Here is a 19,853-nt window from a genome sequence, read left to right as displayed (position 1 = left end):
CCATCAGTATGTACAGGAATTTGATGTTCTTAACAACTCGTAAACACAGTTTGGAAACTGCTTCTGGCACAGGCAAATCTAACAGCTCACAGACAGTTTCTAAAAAATTTTGAGAAGAAAAGACACTAATAATAAAAACAATGCTTGGCAACCCTGACAGCTCAACAGAAACCCCAAAGACCCTTGTTGCACAAGCGCAAAGCTCAGTGCTGTGTGCTGCCACAACCTATGCTTTAGCTATGTTCCACTTTTGTTTCAAGAATAGGAGGTCTTAATTCCAAACTCAAAGAGAACATGTCAATCTTGAATAAATCCATGCAAGTAATAGATCTGTTCCCACTTCACTGGTGAACCTGAAATCTTACTCAGGCCTGAAGTCTGCCAGTCTTAGTGAATGCAATGAGCTGTGAAGCAAAGCTGCTGTCTTCACTTTTGCCCCTGAAGAGTATGACAGCAGGCAGAGGGTCTCTAAATGCTGAGCCACACCAAACTACATGCTGGATATATTTCTAAAATCACAAAGCAATTTAAAAAGCCCAAGAATGTGATGAAATGCATCACCATTGGACCTCGGGTCTTTCCAGAATGAGCTGACAGCCCTCTGGTTCAGAGAGATGCAGATTGAGTTCTTTTCTGGAGCAATATTGTAAGACCGAGTTCAAAAGATGGGCTCATGGTCACAGATAGTTTGTCTTGGAAAACCAAGAAAAAGATTCCTCAGAAAATTGTGTGCTTCTGTTGTCTTAAAACACAACAGATTTGCAGGCTATTCCCCAGGCATCCAGCCAAAGAAAGGGCAGAAGGATTATCTGGCAGGCAATAGTTCACAGCACAGGTTTACATTAATAACATTTTTGGCCAACCCATGTTGATTTTGAGCACGAGGTAAAGCACAGGATTGGTTTCTTTGGTGACCATAAACCAAATGAGAATCAGGAATACTGAAATAATTTAACTTTAATACTAAACTTCAGTTAAAAATTCCTTCCCATTTGACATTCTCAGCTTGCTAAAATCAGTCTGTCCACTTCAGCTGTTTCCACTAGGCAAATTATCCAGTAGTTATTTGTAGTCTAAAGCAGAGACCCACAAATGAACATGGACATTCAGAAATTCTGTAAAGGTTGTCCTGGACTTTTAAGTAGAAGCTCTGCCTGTGTGCTGCCACACTTTACTGTGAAACTCTGGACGAGCCATTTAGCCCTCTCTTATATTTACAGATGCTAAAAAAGCACCTAAATGGCTTTTAAAAGACAGATTTTCAGTCTGTCTGTGCCTTATTTCAGTAAATAGAGTGTGACATTGTGTCATCTACACATGGGTTTTGTGTGGATAAAAGGTGATGGTGCAATACTGGGATCGATGACATTTGGCCCATCTATGTGCCTCAAAGAAACACAGCAAATATATTCCGTAGAACTCTTGGAAAATTCCAGGGAGAGAAATGAGTGCACGCTTTTTAAGGACAAAAATACATACCTAAAATGCAGCTTTCACTCAAATAAACCTGTTTCCCATTGAACACCTTCGCTAACCCAAAAATGGTGTTACTTTCCCTCCCTCCTTAAACTGAGATTACTAATGAACCTGAGGTTGCTAATGAACCTGAGGTATCATCACACAGAGATCCTGCTGTTGTCCAATCACTTATCAATGAGATTCAAGTCACCTGGTGATGCCAAAACACTTGGCCATTCACAGGAACAGCTTTATTACCACAGCAATTGTAGAAGGCAGCCGATTTCCTATTTGCTGCCTTTAAGAGGAAACAGATTTTACAACTGTGGGTTTGAGTCTTTTCCAAGTATTGAAACATTCTCAGACAGGAGGACGTGAACGTCAGGTCCTACCTCTGCAGAGGAGCCTCGTCGAACCGACTTCACCACAACCGCTTTGTTCTTCTCCTCCACGTCAAACCCATAGTCATCCTCTTCTGGTAAAATCTTGAACAGAGCACAAGGCAATGCTTCATGAGAATGGAGCTTGCTGAAAAGCTGAAGACTGGAGACGAGAAATCGGACTTTTCACTGCAAGCCACAGTTGATATGGACTTGCACGTCTTGAGGCCGAAAGGCACCACCAGGTCATTTGGTCTGATGTCCTACATAATACCAGCCATAACATTTAATCTAATTATTGCTTCATTGAGCCCTTAGTACACACTAAAGTAGAATTTCCAGAGGGCTACCCAGGTAAGATCCAGTCTTTAAGAAGTGAGGAATCTACTCCCACCCTTGAGAGTTTGTTCCAAACTCTTCTGTTGGAAAGTGCAATTGGTTTTAACTCCCAGCCCTTCATCCTTCGTTAGATCTTACACTTCTAGATTACAGCATAATTCAGTATTTTCCATTGGTACTTACAGATTAAAGTGTAGTACTTTATTTATTTTTTAAAATACATCCCACGTACCAATAATGAATGATCTGAGTCCTTCTCAGCAACCAGTTTAAGATAAATCTCAGGCCTATCTGTTACAGATAAAACCACACACCACAGAAATCTACGTCATGACCAGTGAGAGAACAACTCCTGCATGCACAGGAGACCTGGCACAGAATTTCTGTGTTAGGGAAAAAGCACAAGCCCTGTGCTCAGTTTGCACTTCTGACATTTGACAGAAGCCTTCATAATTCTTGCTACTGAGTTTCTGTTTCCTGTTATTTGCACTGAGGTCACACAGACTTGCCTTATATATATTCTTTAAAATCATATCAATCATGGTAAATATATGTTTCACTCATCCTTTGCAAGTGGTTTATTAACGAGTTAAAAGCTTAACAACTCACTTCCCATTATAAAAAAATAAAGCAAGCCTGGCCACTGGTAAATGGACAAGTGGAAATTCTACCAGATAAACATCTTGCATTTGAGCAAACATTACGCACTAAAACCCATCTGATAAAATGGAACTGAGCTAAAAGGAAAAATAAAGCTACTCATAATCCAGTAGGCACTGGGGAAAACAAATTACTGAGAATTGTTTCCTTGCTTCTGATGATTTCTGCACTATTTTAAAATACTGTCCTTTTTCTATTGAAGTCAATTCCATCAGCTTTGTTCTTTTACAGGAAATTACCTTAGAAAAAAACTAAAGAATTAGAATATTTCTGTCCTGCAGGATCTTAAAATAATCTGCAGGATGTTCAAATAATGCACGTGCAGGGAAGAAGTCCTTACCAGGTGATATTCAGATTAATCATGGACAGGGAATGAAAAAGACTGAAAGGTAAGTTTGTATTTTTGGCTATTTCTAACACAGTATTTTCAGAAGCAATGCTAATATTTTATGTTTAATAAGGGACCTTAGAAAACTGAGTATTCTGCTGGTCAGAATTTTAGTGTTGCAAGTGGAATGAGTTTCAGCCCAACACAGTATGCACTTTATATCACTTCACATTTGGGATGAAATGGAAGATTTCTAGGCTAGCTCTCCCTCCAATTCACATTTGACATTTGAAGGGACTGTTTGTTTCTTTTGTTGAATTTTGAAAGCATATGTGAAACAGACATTTAAAAATCTGCAGCCTTTGATTTGCCCAACTTCAGAAGGCAGCAGCTCCACAACCTTACCTATCTCTTGGGTGCAGCCACCATTACTATGCATGAGGATCTTTTATCTGCTATCATTTTTAATAACCTACCCTTCTCTGATCATTGATATTGCAAAAATGTATTGTTTGAAAGCAAAGAACCAAAACACTTTCAGGGAACCCCAAGGGCATCGACATTGGGAACTTTTTCAGCATGTTGCTAAGAAAAAAAATCTCCCACTCTGTATTCTGATGCTCCTGTGCTGGGGACACCATGGATAATATTCTATATGCAATGCTTGGAGAAGGCTATGATTCATTCTTTACTATAAAATAGGAACACCTTGCCATTCCACAGCTGAACCCCATTCATCCCTAAGGAGTCCAAAGCAATTAACTAAATTGCCACCTACAAGAATTATTTCTGTGCCCCTAAAGCCCAATCAGTTTTAGGAACATAAGGCAGCAGCTGTTTAATCTTGAAAGACAACCACGTTAACAAATGAGACCACGTGAGAAATAATGTTTAATCAAAACCAGAGGGCAAATGTAGTCAGAACACTATTCAAAGAGAATTTTGGCAGGGATACAGGGTCTGCAGAGATGCAAAGAATGGTCTATTACACCTGTATCACACTGAAGCAGTAACTCAGCCTAAATTCTTGGGAACATCAGCACCAGATGAGGCAACACAGGCACAACAACCACTATTCCTTAAACCCAAATGTTCAGGATGCACATTCTTCTCTCACAGCCTTCCCTACGGCTCTCCAGAAAAACCTTTCTCTGTTAGACACACTTGCACAGCTTGACTTGGGTAAGAATCTCCTCAAGAGCAAAGACTTATCAGACAATGGCAAGTCTGAACACTTCAGAACACTTCTGAGCCCTCAACAGCACTTGAAGGGAGCTACTTTCCTTCCACCTCATCTCTCAGGCTGTTCCAGTCTCCACAGCTTTTCACAAATCCACAGCTCTGGGGCACTAAAACAGGATTTGAAAAGACAGAAGCTCAACAATCTAAGCCACCCCTACTATTATCCTTAAAGGTACGTTTTGCCCCATTAGCAAAAGAGACTGAATATATCCAGAATTACTCCAAGCTTCTTGTGGTTTGTGAGCTGTGAAATTGAGCACTGAACTCCAACTGTTCCTTCTGAACAGTTAAAGACTTAAAGGCTGCTTTTCCCTTCAGAGTTCACCGGAGTTTTGAGTATCTGACTCCACCCCAAGCTCTTCTGCAGCCACCTACCCCTGGATGATGGATGCCTCATCACCGACATCCCAGCCTGGCCCCTGGGGAGCAGAATTCCCTAGAGGATGAGCTCTTATTAGTGCCTTTCTTCCCAGGAGTGTTTTAAATTCACGAGTTGAATTCTCTAGCTACAACAGACTGGTAGACCAGGATAATGAAGAACAAAGGGAAAGCTCTTTTTTGCGCTCTCTCTGCTGAAATTTTGCAGAGTTAGGTTGTTTTATATTAGCACAACACACAAAAATAATTCTGAAATGATGAAAGATGGAAGAGGACCAAGTATGACTTTATTTCAGTAACACAAATAACTATTAGTTATTCATGATTAGAACAGCAGAAATGTATCCTATACTTTTATAAGAATTTTAAGGTGAATGCTATGTTTATTGGTTTAGCTGGTTTAAAACGGAAAAGACATGAACTCCCATGGTATTTGTACTATTAGCTAAAAACTTCACATCTGAAGTACAGAACTATAAGGACACATCATTTTCAAAGCTGATTCTAAATGTAACAGCAAAGCAGCAAAGTCCTATGGATGAATGAGATTTACCATCCTAATTTTCAGATGGTAAACTGAGGTGTGATTTGCTCCAGGCAGTGAGTTCATGTGAGAAGATAAATGAAACCCCAGGTAGCCCTGACTTCCCTGGACCGTGCTGCACTGCCCAGGTCCTACAGGAGCTGAATTCCAAGACAGGCCCCAGCCCTGGCTATGGACTGCAGGGAGACACAGCCACACACTACTGAGGATAAGAAATACAGGATATCCTCAAGGAATGTAAGAGATATCACAGGTCTGGAAAGTTGAGGAGGTTTAGAATTCCAGTCCAGACCTCAAACCCAGCACAACAGTTTTGAGAACATTACAGAAAATGTGCACAGGCATCATCTTCAGAAATCACTGGGAACACTTCTCTGAGTCTTCTGCAGCACCATGTGTGCACTAAAGCTCTCTGGAGGCCCATCTCTCCAGGCAACTCTCCCTGTGTGACACTCAGCTCCAGGTGACCAGCTCTGATGTGTGTTGTGCTGGTTTGGGCTGACAAGGAGAGGTGCTGCCCACAAGTTCTCAGCACACTGCAGTAACCAAGCCACAATGCTTGGAGGCAGGCCAAAACACAAATTCTTCCAAATTCTCTTCAACTATGCAAAGAATGTTGTATATTTTTTCAGTTTGTCAAGATTTACGTCCTTCAATGAGAAACAATTGCGCAAATAAATAAGTATTGGATTTTGTTTGAAGTGTGTTGTTCCAGACTGAAAGCACTTTGTTCTAATATTTCTAATAAATATTTGCCAAGGTTTCTGTTGTTTTCAGTTCTCAAGGGCAGGCTCTCCTGTGATACAGCAGACTTAGATGGAGGGAGTGCAGGAACCTACCCAAAACCAGGTAGGATTTCATGGCAGTAGAAAAGCATGTTTCAAAAGCCGGTGATGAGGAAATTCCACTAAACTTCCTATGGTGGAGTCAAGGGATGGGAAGGATCAACGCCCTGTCATGAGTGTAGAGGCAAGCAGGGATGTTCCCCAGACAGCAAAGCCTTGGGAATTGTTGCTAAATAGCTGCTCATAATTGCTAAACACAGCATAAACCAGAAGTCAGGCACTTTTTTTTTGTGGGTAAGCATCATGCATTTACTGTACTGCTCCTGTGGGGTCTTCACAAACACTCAGGGCACTGCCAATTTATGTGTGCAAATGAAAGCAACTCCTTTCTTTAGCAGGACTATACACATCTGACACAAATCTGTGCCCTCTAAGGAGGAGGTTTTTTCCTCAGCATGCGCTGCTCATTTCTGACTGTTTTCTGTTTGAGATGGGACTGCATTTTGACAAAGGCTGCCTGATGCAACTCAGAACTATAATAATAGCAACATTAATATTTTTCCTGTCACAATTACTTCAGTTACCAAATTATGGAGTGACTGGAAGGACCAACCAGAGATCACAATGAATAATCAGTAGTAAATAGCCCAGGAGCAAGGTCTGTTTGTTTGTTCTGTCTCTTTACTGAATACTAATAAATAATTATTACATTAAAAGAAAACAATCAGAGAATGTTAAATCCCTCCTTTCACAGCTAACATTACCACTGAGTTTTGGCATTTTAACAGAAGTGCCTTGAACTGACAGAAAAAGTGGAAGAGACATCCTGGTTAATCTGTTTCCTCACACTGTCTTGTCTTGATCAGGTATTAAAAATACCCCAACAACAGCAGTTCCCACCAACTGACATGAAACCAATCTCTGAGTGCTTTCCAACTCACAATAAAAACATCCCACAAAGTGCATTACCTTCCAACTGCCTCCCTATATCCAACAACTCTCCAAGAGGACAATCATATTAACTGGACACTCCAGCTCCTGGCATGTGGAAGAATAATTTTGAGGGACCATGGTGCTTTAAATATTACTTCTGGCCATTGAGACAAACACAGCTTGGTCTCCAGGGAGACAAAACAATAGTGAGATGTGAAATCTGTGTGAACCACAGGAAAGGTTTTCCCCATATAATGGACCTCTGGATCTTTTCCAGGAATTCTGCCTTTGTAGTCTCTGACCCAAGTTTTTATTCTGCTCCTGCATTCTACCAGTGTTCAAAGGGAGAAAAAGATGGGCCTAGAGCCACTGGCAGTACACATGGATCTCAGAACAAAATGTTTGCCCCAGTCTGACCACCAAATCCCACCAGAGTTAGAATAATCCCAGTGCAGTAAGGGCTGGGACGGCTCTTAGTGAGGTGGGAATCTGGACATAACAGTAATATTGCAAAAGCATGAATATAAACCCCAGCATTGTCTGGAAAATGCTTTCCATAAACAAAGTAAAGCTGATACTTGATCTAGTCATGCAGGGCATATTCATATGGCTTAGACAGCAATGCCCTGAAATATCTGTGTTCTTATGAACCTTTCAACTTTCACCTGAAGCTACCTCACATATAAGGGTGTTTAAACTGTGTTTAAACTTGATCTCTCCAAAGACAGTAGTGCCCATTACTTTTTCCTCCACCACTCAACACTCTGGTGCCTGCTTAGACATCTCCATCTCCCAGCTCACTTCCAGGACTCACAAGGAGTTCTTGGGAATAGTGCACTGGATGAAACAGAAACATCAAGGTTTACATTCACATATTTCTTACCAGAAGATTCTTTCCCAGGATGTTTTCCACGAGTTTGAAGTCATTACGTAACTGTTTGCCCTTGGAACTGGTGCCCTCCATCTCCTCATCGGCATAAAAGCGGAAATACAAGGATTCATCCTTAAATTCACTTTTCTCCAGGACTTGAAACAATATATATGAAATACAGACGTGCATTTACCCAGAAAAAGAAAGAGAGAAACAAAACAGAAAGTTAAAGGAAATCCTAAATATTTCCCCAGTCTTCACAGATGGTCTGTCGTGTACACAGAATGTTTGGCCTAGAAAAGCCAACCTGCCTGAAGTAAGAGCTTCTTTACTTGGCTGGGGGAAGCAATTTTGGTGCATTACCATGATGCATGAAGCCATTATTGCAGAGTCCCACACCCAGAGCCACAGCTTCCTCCCGAGTCTGACAGTCTCCCTGGAAACAAGAGGACAAATATTACATCTGAGACAACTTTCTAAGCTAAATCATTCCCCCTTCCCCACCACACAGCTTGTGGCTCTGAAATTAGCAGGATGGTCTCTGCAGGGAACAATAGCAAGAAATTAAAACAGGTATCCCATTGCCCAAACCCTGTTCGTTCCTACAGACAGCATCTCTCCCTCCTACAGCAACCAGGAGGAGAAGGACCAGGATTGGGGAAAGGAGTTGTTTAACTCACAAAAGGATACAATTTTATCTCAATGTAAAGATTTTATTTGCAAGCATAGTGTTGGACTTTAGGACCCATTAGCCACAGACAATAAAACTCCTTCTTGAGAGAGAAGCTGAGAGATCTCAAGAGAGAAAAACCCGAGTAAAGCCAGCATATGTGAACTCCAAAGGTCAGACAGGTTAAAACTGCAGGGGCATTGTTTGCTTACACAGCAAAGGCTTTAGTTTCTCACTACCTGAAGCCTTGAGTGTAGCCATTCAAAACAACTACCAAAGGTGACTTGCAAATTTACAAATTTCCCTGAAGTGGCAGCATTAAGCTTTGCATCTACAACTCGGTTAAATACAAGAATTGCTTCATTTTTTCTGTGTATCTGCTAATTTGCAAACACAGTTGTACATTTTAGGCAAACAAATAAGTTCTAAATAGTGCTGGTAAAAACCAGGAGGCACTACTGGTCTTACAAACATTGGTAATGCTGGTCCCTTGATGTGGGATGACCAGTGGCCCTGCCCCAAAGGGGCTCCAGGGAACCCAGGGTGTGGTGTCCTGGTGAGAGCAGTGGGTCAGCTCATTCCAGCAGGGAGGGCACCTCCTGCTTTGGCAAGAGGGGTAATTTCAGTGCATTGCTTCCAGTCCTGCTAACTTAGAAGCTGTATCCTACACAAATAACACACCTTCTTTTCTCCCCTCCATCTGGAGAATTAGACACCCCAAGGCTCTCACATCAGGGCAACAAACTGACTCTGTTTTAAGGAACCAAGAGCCCTCTTATCTTGTCAGCAGAACATCAGTCCTACTTCAAGTCCTACTAAGGAGAGCCTTAGCAAATGCTGGCAAAGAACATTGCTGGGGTGTAAAGGTCCTATTTAAATACAGGATAAAACAGGATCAGCTGTTGCCAATCAGGAGCACTACTGGCTTTTGTTGAAGAGGCTTTCTGAGAGCAGAAAAGGCACAACATTTACAAATTAAGACTTAATACTGTTGTCTTGGTAGAAAAAGGATCAAGGCAGTTCTGAAGGAACTACATGACTATGTAATCACACAAGGAAAGCCAAGAAAATAGCTTTAATAAACCTGAAGTTTAACTTTTACTATAAACTTCAAATCTTTATACATTTTCCCTCATTTTCAACGTCTTGTTCATGGGATAATTCTCAACTCTCTCTTTGTGTTACTTTATGGGATAAATGGGTTGTTTATTTTGCAGAGGCTGGGATTTAAAAACCTAATTTATTCTTTCAACTATAAATAAACTGGAGGAGAAATGCCTTCTAATGTTACCCTCTTAAACCCTTAGGAATCTTACTTCTGTCCTAGGCAACAAAATCGTTGTGTAGGAAGGCTCTAAACCAGACTTGACTATTCCTCGTGACATTACCTTGGCCTCAAAACATTCCCCTAACAAAACAACCCACTCTCCCTTCAGATGGCTTTACGCTATCAAAGCTACATTTCGAATTCCTCAAGCTACACACTCTTCTCTGTAATTACAAGGTAAATGTGGGGCAACCACAACTTCTAAAGGCAGTGGTGCAGCTGTTGGTGTAAAACTCCAGATTCATTTTTCAATAATACTGTACTAGATTGAATGAGATCAACATTAGATTAGATGTCTTCCCAAAATCACAAGAAATAGAAAACATCCCCACAAATAGCCAGTTCACCACTCCCAGGGCTAGCAAAGGACTTCCTCTTTATGTTGCCAAATAACAAACTTTCACCAAATGAACAGTAACAGAAGACATAAGATTATAAATTCAGAGAATCAGAATATCTTTAATTATGTTGTAATATCCTCTAGATAAATATGTTTTATTTACTTTTAAATAGAACTGAAAAATTAAGCTCCTTATCAAAGATAGCAGTACCTGAAACTGTTCTTACCTGTGCAATAAGCCAGTCCACTAGTTTACTTGCAGGGATTACTGATTTGTAGGTCTTTAGGTGGTAGTCACGGTCTCTAATTAAGAAAGAGAATTCAGGGAAAATCAGGACAAAAAGGTATACATTTCTTTTGTACTCTAAACCTATATATACTATTGTGACCTACTATTAGTAAGAAGCAGACATCCTTTCTCTCTAGAAGAAAGGCATAAGTTTTAAACATTTCTAACAACCTGAACTAGGAAGATATTTCAGATCAACACAGAGCACTGGCATTTCAAATTTCTCTAGATGTTGTTTGAAGCCATCTTCAGGGAGCTCATATTCCTGCCAGAGGTGACCAGGAGACTCTTTTCACAGATGTCCTGAGCTGCTGCTGTAACTCAGGTTAGAATATTGCCACCATCAGTTCTGCTAAAAATCACACTCTTCTGGTTGGAAATCACCTTCTGGTTTCCATCTGAAATCCATTCATGGCCAGCTTACATCCTTTGGCTCAGTGCCAGTCCCACCTACAACCCTCAACAGTTCTTCTCTGGTGTTTACCCACCAATGTATTCACAGACAGGGACCCTCCTACACACTCCCTCTGTGCCCCTTCCCTGAGGCTCATGGAATTCAGCACTTTCATGTCAAGAGGGATTTTCCTGATTCCCCACACTTGTTCAGATTTTACTTCCTTCAGTAAAACATCACATCGTGGCCAGACACAAACAGGGTACCCGGTGTCCTTTTCTAGCATTAGATAGTTTCAGTCACTGTAAATAAGAAAAGAAGTGTTGTGTTTGGGTCTTGTAACACAACTGGCACCCACTCACCCCCAGCCCTGTAGGCAGCAGCACTGCTCCTGGAAGAAGGAAAAGGAACCCTATTGTAACTTGACGCTTTTTGCCGTTTTCTTCCATTCCTCTTCTCAGAGCCATGGAGATAATTGATGTTTTTAAGTCTTCTGTGAAATACTTCTAAAGAATTTTGATACAAATATAAGAGGACTGTGTGGCTCAGGACATTGGGCTCTAACACCTTTCACCTCCAAGGTCACTGCATTTAATCCAGCTCATAAGAGAATAAAAGCCATTTTAAGGCTGTTTATTGGCCCATGTGAAATAAGTTTCGTGGTCTTGATCCAGTTCCTAGTTCCACATCACAAAAGCCATTTCCACAATTAATTTGCATTAATTGGCTCCCTCTCGTTGAGAGTCTCAGTAGAGAGGCCAAGTGCTGAACAGGCTATGAAGAATTAATTCCTCTCTCACCCTTGGGGGTGGTCCTTCTCTTGGAAGCTTGAGCTCCACTGGCCTGACTGTGGGAGGAAACTTTCACTGGGACTGTTCCACAGCCCGGATGTTTCCATATGGCAGCTCAAGAGAAGACTTTATTCTTCAGTTCTGCCAAATCAACCTCCTCTTCCATTAGCACCACGCTACCTGATATTTCCCTTTTTCTACAAATCTAATATCCCAGCACCATCTAAAGTCCATCCTACTCATGTTCCTTTTACTAATCATCCACAGACAGAAATATGATGTGACTGGCTGGCTGCTGTAAATAAACACAGCAGAAATGCCTGTGTGTTTGCAGAATGCAGGGTGTGAGAAATTAGAAAGGGAAGCAGGACTTTGAGAGCTTGGAAAAAACCCAACAAAACATGACAGCATTTCCAGAAATACGTATACGTGTCCTCAGAACAAAAGCTTTCCTCCTCGTGCTTCCACGCAGTTTTCAGCTTGTCTTCCAGTAATGTGCTAAACCCAGCACAAAGCTGTGGGAGTTTTCTGGGCAATTTTTCCCCTCTCACACTCTTATCTTGAGAAAATGTGCTTTTGAAATGTCAGAACAATAAAGGAAAACATTAAAATATTGAGTACTTATGACTAGGGGTTTCCAGATTGTGAGAAGCAACTCCCAACATTTTCATACAGATGCTGACAGAGTTTTGAATTAGCTGCCATCAGTCTTGGTCCAAAGCCAAGTCTTTCCCTGCTTGCAGTTAAATGCTGGTCAGAATCAATGTTTCAGTGTTAGTTCACTGGCTTTTCCCTCCATTTCAATCCAGCCTGAACAGGAGCAGAGCATGAATCATAGAATGTTGTCCAGAACCAGGAGCTGCAGGTGAATAGTCAATATAGAGGTGGGAACCACTGAAATTTTGGCAGAACCTTGCTGCCTCACAGAAACTAAAGGAATAGAATATTCTTCATAGGGTCCAGCCCAACGATGGGCTGAAGTATTTCACGCAGATGCAGAAGTGGGAACAAGTTCTGCCACCTCACAACATCCCCAAAGTACAGCAGAGACATATTCAGAATATCTCTCATCTAAGATTTTTCAAAATGTTTTATTTTTTATGTTTCAAGCCCCAAAGTAGCGTGATTTGTTTCCAGTGGGGTACATCATCTTGCCCTCAGAGTACAAGAGTGTCAGAGTTTACTTAATGAAAAATATAAAGGCAAAGGCTACATGGAAACTCCAAGGTTTCCAGGGAAGACAACTAAGCAAAATTGTGTCCCAAGGTTGCGAAGAAAATATTTTAATTTTGAGTTTACTATTCCTCCAGATCCTTCTGGCATATGTGTCTGCTACTCCAAGCAGCTTTGCCAATTTTCCATCAGGAAGGTTGCACCAGGAAAGCCACCATGGGTGCAGGGATCAGCAGTCCTAAGATGCCAGAAAAAGCAGTGTCCCAAAGGCACAGCACAAAGCAAAGGGCTTTGCCCAACTAACTTGGCTGAAAGTAACTCCTCTAGGCTAATGTCAGGCTTGCCAGAGGCAAAAAGACGGGATAAGAAGACAAAGGGATGACAGCCTAGGAGATTCAGGAAACAGAAAATGAGAATGGCAGGAAGAAGAGCCTAAACATACCAAGAATTCAGTCCATTCAGAAGGATCCTAAAACTTCTGAGAGTCTGCTACTGTTCATTGGTCATACACAGTTGACAGTCACAATGTCTCTAGCACAGATTGATCCTGATCTGAGAAGATTCTCCAGCTGGGAAGTTATTACAAAAATAGCACCCTGATCAAACACCACAAGGTGGGCCTATGGGAGTTACTTTGTCCTTGTTGATTCCCTAAAGCATTAGACTAGATCCACTTCAGTTTGTGGGTACCTTGAGGTCAGGGACATTTTTTTTGAGCTTCACTTACTATTGTTTCTACTCTGAATGTGAATTGCCATGTTCAAGGGTGAAATGTGTATGTGCAGATACACACATGCATCTCCAGAACCATTTTGCCTACCACTGGCAGCATCATGCCTTCCTGCTACCTCCATACCCTTCAGGCTGAGTGAAATCTTACAGAATAGTTATTCTAGGAAAAAAACCCAGAGCTCTAATTATATAAATGTATGACTGATGAACTGTGACTACCTTTGCAGCCTCCTTTTAGCATGACAGTGGTATCTCTCAGCGAAACATCTGTTGTGCAGCTCATGAACAAGAGGTCAGTTTTGTTGAATTTGGGACTCCAGCCATCTCCACTAAAGCATTTTTTTTTCTTCCTCATTAATGTTTTATTTATAAAAATGAAGTTCTCCTAAGTGAAAATGCCTAATTTTCCAACATAAACACCTAAACAGAACACCTACACAGTTCAGGGTGGTTTCCATTACAGGCCAGAAATGTTCATCTGATGTAACAGTAAGGCAACAACATCTGAAAATCACCTCCTGGGACCTGGGAAGAGTCACCTCACACTTGCAGCCTATCTCAATTCTTCAGCAGCTATTTATACAGAGCCAAGTTCTGAAGATTCCACCCAAAACTTTCAGGGTTTCTTCAAATTACAGCTTCAGGTTTTATTCCACCTCAGACTGGGTTTTGTTTGTTTAGGGTGCTCTGAATGACAGAATCCTTGCACCACACTGGAATCTGTTTACATCACGTCAGCATCTGTTGATATTTTCTATAACCCAAATAATGCAGCAGCTACAATCACACCACACGATCTGCCCTGAGTCAGAGTCACTTATTAATCACACCCACTACAGTCACAGAAAATGCCCAAGTAAACAAACCAAGGTGTGTCCTGCTAGGAGCTCTCCTGGGCAGCAGAGGGGCCGTGTCAGGAGCACTATAATCACACACAGATCTCACTCCCCCAGAACCCCCCAGTTCCAACATCCTCCAGCCGCAGCACAACGACACAGCTCAGCTGTGGAGATGGAAGGGCAGTAAAAGAGCCAAGAAAATGCAGGAAATTACTGTTTATAATAAGAAACAAGAAAGATTTCAACAGTAGCAGGTCATCCTTTTCAAGGCAGGTAATAAATACAAGGGGAGCATGAAGGGAACTTACTTCACCACTGGAGTGTAGAGGCAGTGCAGGCGGCAGTAGAGCCTCACCCCCTGAAGAAGGGAAGATGTGGGGTGTTAGCAGCTTTTTCCTTTTCAAAGAAATACTGACTAGCTGAAGCTAAAAAATCCTGGACACTGATGTCTCTACTCAGCTGGAATTATCTAGTCATTAACTGATATTCAAAACAGTTCCCTTATCCTCTCTGTCAAACATTCTTTCTTCTTTCCCTGCCTCCAACAGCCAAAAATCTGTTCTTTTATCTCTAGTCACCTCCATTCCAACATTTTTTCTCCATTAATGCTTCGTCACAACTAACCCATTAACCAATGTCCATAAGAAAAAAATCAAACTTATTAAAAGGTACGTGGGCAAATATGGGATACACAGAACTCATCTGACAGACAATTATTAGGAACAGCAGTTAAATATTGATCTCTTCTATCTCCCTGAGCCATAATGCCCAGATTTGCAGCAGACGTGCTGTGTTACTGCCTACTGTTTTAAGATCTTTTGTTACTCTGTTAGGAGTGCAATCAGCAGTCTTGGGTACAGTCACAACTGTATTGTTACTCACTGCTAAGCTCCCTAAAGTGAATGTCTCCTATGGCATTGGGCTGGACAGATCAGCAGCACTGGGGACCTCCTGTACAAGAGGGCAGTGACATCCAGAGGCACAGCAAACCTCCTGATGCAGATCATGGGGTTCCAGCCAAGAATGACAATACAAACCTTGGACACGATGTCTTCCAATTCACTTCTTGGCTTGTACGTTCCATCATCGTAGCGAAACCTGTACATCACCTGCTCATTCTTAAACTGGTGCTTATCTGAAACTAGAACATCAGCAGGACAATTAAAATCAGTCTTTTCTTTCCCCCCACCATGTTCTTTATAGGCCAGTTAGTATTGAGAGATACCAACTAAGCATTCACTGGTGTCTGTAATTTTCTGAAGAGTATGTATTATGTACCCTAGAGAAATGCCATTATTCTCAGCTTAATTTAATGGAGACTACTTCCAGCAATACAGAGAAAGAGGGAGAAACCTGGAGAAGAGCAGATAAGGTGGGATAGCTTAGTCACTGCAATCTTCCCAAAACTGTGGCCAATCTGTGTGCTGCAACACCCTTGAATATTTTGGATGCAGCCTTTGATGAACTGAGAGAAAATATGGATTTACAGTATTTAAGATGCATCTTACTCAACTCCTATTAACCTGAGAAAACTGGCTCCACTGGGTGACTGAGGACAATCTTCAATGGCCCCTGCTTCTCAGGCAGGCTGAGGGGTTTTCACCTGACAGTAATGTTCTGCCAAGTGAAAAAAAAAGATAAAAGATAAAAGAAACTGCATAATGCAAAATGGGGGTAAGGGCTTCATTATGGTGCTTATATTTTCAGTTCCCATTAGGAGACACATAATGGGATAGTTTCATGTTAATGATTTACCAAAATCTCAAGGGATATTCCCTTAAGTAAATGCAGCATTACAAATACCTTCCAATGTCTAACAATAACTGTCATTGAAGACACTTACATCAGGAACTCTGCACAAGTTTGAACTGTAAAATTGTGTTTAGAGAAAAAGAACACTGATGAAAGTGTCAAATTACGAATTTATGGCAAGGTAAACAGTCATCATGAAATAACAAGTCTCAAAAGGGTTTTTTTTTCACCAGCCGTGCATATGTGCACATTCAGAACGTAGGCAAGTCAGGCTGTGAGTGCCAAAGAGCATTCCTCATCCAAAGAGGGATCCCCAGACTGGAGCCAGAGTGTTCCAGTTCTCCAAAACCACAGTTAGGGCCAAGCACTCAAAAGTGTTCAGTGCTTTTGAGCTCATGCTCAAAACTCAAAACTCTTCAAAGTCTGAATGTGCCTGAAAGTTCGTCTTGGTACCCGTGGGTGGAAGTGCTTGTGCATGAAGGACTAAGGGACTGCTTACAATAGAGTTCTCTATGTGTTAATTAAAAGAAGATAACAGACATAATTTCTTAACAGTGCTGTTGTTACCTGAAAGACAAGTCTGTGGTGCTGAGTAACCAAGAAGTTAAAGCACGACTGGCCTAATTAAATGCCTCCCCTATTTAAATTGGTTTCCAAGAGATTACGAAAATGTAGAGCAGTGGTGACTTAACACCTATCTACACTATTGCTTTGATGTGCATTTTGCAGCTGAACTCACCTGAATGCTGAAATTGGGGTATTTAGAATAGGACTATGTTGCTCTGTCTGCATAAAGTGGGAGAAATCTGCATTTAAACAATGCAATCTGGAGAAGGACCTTTTAGTAGAAATGCAGATAGCACAGACAATTTTCAAGCAAGTATCCTTTAGTCATGCAGCACTTTTGGATGCTCTATCCTTCTCTTCTAAAACACCCCTCACCACAGCACTTCAAGGTCATCAGCTGAGTGAGATGAACAAATATGGTCTCTCACTATTTCAGAGACACTCTTGCCAAATGAGCTGGAAACACAAACCCTCCATCATCTCTTTCCTTTTATGACGAGCAGCCTCATTAGAATGACCCATCACCTGTAGCACTGTTCCAAAAGAGCACTGCTCCACTCTCCTCTGCATTGCTGATGTCTCACTGTGCAAACCTGTGTTTATGGGTTCCTACAGGTTTTCAAACACACACAGTACAAAGGAATGTACACCTGATATAGTCCCCAAATAAGATGTTGCAGAGAAATCAAGCAACTGCAGACATAAATATTTTCAGAATACCAAATAAATCCTGTTTTTGTGGCATATATTTTCCCATTAATTAATCCCCCAAATCATTAAACATTTAGGGGATTTGAAGGGTATGGCACACGAAAGTATCTGAACATCATGTGAACAGCTACAGACAATTTTCCATCCCCACTTCCAGGGCACTACTGAAATCTGACATCTCTTTATGGCACAGCACACTCACCATGATGAATGATTCCATTTTCCAGCAGTGCCTGCCCCAGGTTGACCCCTTCCTCTGGTTTGCTTATCTCTCCAATCTCCGTGAGCCAGGACACAAACTCGCTGCAAAGGGGAGCAGAACAAACCCTGAGCTCTGGGTGACAGCAGGGACCTGCCCTGCAATCACCATCCAGCCACAGAGACTCTCTCCTTGGAGTAGTGTGAAAACTGTTGTAAGCAATGGTACCTCTGTGGTTTGGTTTCCTCCATTTCTGGAGGAAATGCTCTGCAGAAGATCCAGACTTTCCCCACCATTCCCCTTAGCTCATAGTTAGTGTGCAAACAAAAGGAGAGACAACCTGGCTGGATCTATAAAGATGTTGCAAATCCTTATTTTATGGAGCAGTCCAGACATCCGTGGGGAAAAAGGAAAGCAAGATTAACTGATGACCTTACAAACAAGTTCAACAGTAGGGTATCCTCACTTCCCAGCTACTTCTTTCCAAGCTACCCCTCCAAGCAGTGTTTGTGGTTTGACTTAGTTACACATGCTCATCTTTCTTCACTGGGTCTGATTTCTGTCCCCAGCCCTGTGGTGTGACTGCATTGGTTTTAATGGAATCACAGTAGGACTTAGGACAGAAGATCCAACCTGCTGAATTCAAGCACAGAGCAGTAACAGACAGCCCAAGTCCCACTGACAGGTTAATTTAAGGTCATTTTCTGGAGGTGGTGCCTGGCAGATACATACATCATGCTTCTAATTTACAGACAAGAGATGCTAAGCCTGTCTGCTCATGCAGCATGAAACAAAACCTCTCTCTGGTGAGGGGCAGAGCGAGAGGTGAGGGGCCCATATGGGCAAAATAAAAGCCAAAAATTGATAGATATGTAGGATGTTACTCATTAGGAACAGTAAGTACAAAAAACGACCATGGCAAGCCTGACGAATCCAGCCCTGTCAGAGCCCCAGGGGACTGAGCTGTTTGCCAGGTTAATTAGCAATTATACTAGAAATGTGTTAAAGTCATACAGAAGAACAAAAGGAGTATATGAAAGTAGAGCAACATATGGGAAATGTGAGTTCAATAAAACACTTGGGTGCTTGCCAACGTGCAGAGTGTTGCTGCTTAGCAAAGCCAGTATCCAGGTCTCTGCTTGTGGGCTCTGAATGAAGTATTTTTAGTCTCTTCATATTTATCAGTGCTGACTCATCTAAGCTGTAGGTAGTATTTGCATTCTGTCTTTAGAATAACAAAAAAAGCTTCAGGATTGAAAACTTTAGTTTGCTGAGGGGCTACTCTGTAGCTGTCATGGTGTAGAAAAAGCAGCAGAATCTATTCAGCTCTGCCAGGGGAATCCCATGGAAACCAGCAGAGTTTTGTAAAACTCCCAAAGCCACAGTAGTGATGAGTCAGACACTGTCTCCTAAGGAAAGCTCATTCTCAATTTCCCAGTGATTCAGAACTGTTTCTAGAAGTATTTAAAAGCTGAAACAGAATATAAACTGCAGAGAGAGGAGAAGTAAGAATGACCCTCCAGCCTCACTACTGAGGACACAAGGCAGACACGCTGTGCAGGGCCCCAGCACTGCCCTGGTGCCAGTGACCACAGCCACGGGGGATGCCCAGGGGGATGCCCAGGGCCTCTACAGTTCCCCATCAGGCACTTTATAGCACTTAAACACTTGCTCAAAACTTCAGTGGAAGTTACCCCGTTAGCTTTCCTGCTGCTTTTATTTAGAACTGTGTCTCTGGAGTTTATCTGGAATGTAAATGTAAGGCAGTCTTCCTAAAGTCTGAAACGGTGAGCAGAGAAAGGAAAATAACTGAGCACTATTCTCACAGCCCTGCAGCTTTCCAGCCATGGGATGGTTTTCTTAAGAGCTACTTTAAGACTACCAGGACATTTGACTCAGAAGCAAAATCAGTAACCATTTGCTCTGAAGGCTTTGTAAGCCCAGAAACATTCCAAGAGGTTCTCAAGGAATATGCCAGATTGTTTCTAAAAAATCGTCAACTCAAAGAGTGGATGGCAAAGCTTGATTTGTTTTCTCATCTTGTCCTAAACAGCTCTCCGGGATAACTGAGTATCTTCTCTTCCCAGTGCTGCCATGCAAATTAGGACACCATCTCCCAGTTATTAGTGACTCCCTTAGGTAGGAGTGTCT

General features: G+C 41.8%; 1 protein-coding gene across 2 annotated transcripts in view; it reads right to left on the bottom strand.

The window, feature by feature from the left end:
- The window catches only part of PREX1 (phosphatidylinositol-3,4,5-trisphosphate dependent Rac exchange factor 1), a 142,549-nt gene that overhangs the window by 30,750 nt on the left and 91,946 nt on the right, over window positions 1-19,853 (bottom strand). For both annotated transcript variants that reach the window (XM_027697302.1, XM_027697303.1), the window contains exons 11-17: window positions 17,706-17,806; window positions 15,511-15,614; window positions 14,782-14,831; window positions 10,483-10,558; window positions 8,282-8,354; window positions 7,931-8,073; window positions 1,851-1,943 (exon numbers count right to left, since the gene is read on the bottom strand). In XM_027697302.1, coding sequence (XP_027553103.1) covers window positions 1,851-1,943; window positions 7,931-8,073; window positions 8,282-8,354; window positions 10,483-10,558; window positions 14,782-14,831; window positions 15,511-15,614; window positions 17,706-17,806 — 640 coding nt within the window. The remainder of the gene's footprint in view (window positions 1-1,850; window positions 1,944-7,930; window positions 8,074-8,281; window positions 8,355-10,482; window positions 10,559-14,781; window positions 14,832-15,510; window positions 15,615-17,705; window positions 17,807-19,853) is intronic.

This window comes from Neopelma chrysocephalum, unplaced genomic scaffold, assembly GCF_003984885.1.
Source record: "Neopelma chrysocephalum unplaced genomic scaffold, ASM398488v2 Primary Assembly neopelma1_119, whole genome shotgun sequence".
Lineage (NCBI taxonomy): Eukaryota > Metazoa > Chordata > Aves > Passeriformes > Pipridae > Neopelma > Neopelma chrysocephalum.
The sequence above is the reverse complement of the archived record's forward strand: the minus strand, read 5'-3'. Positions and strand labels throughout refer to the sequence as shown.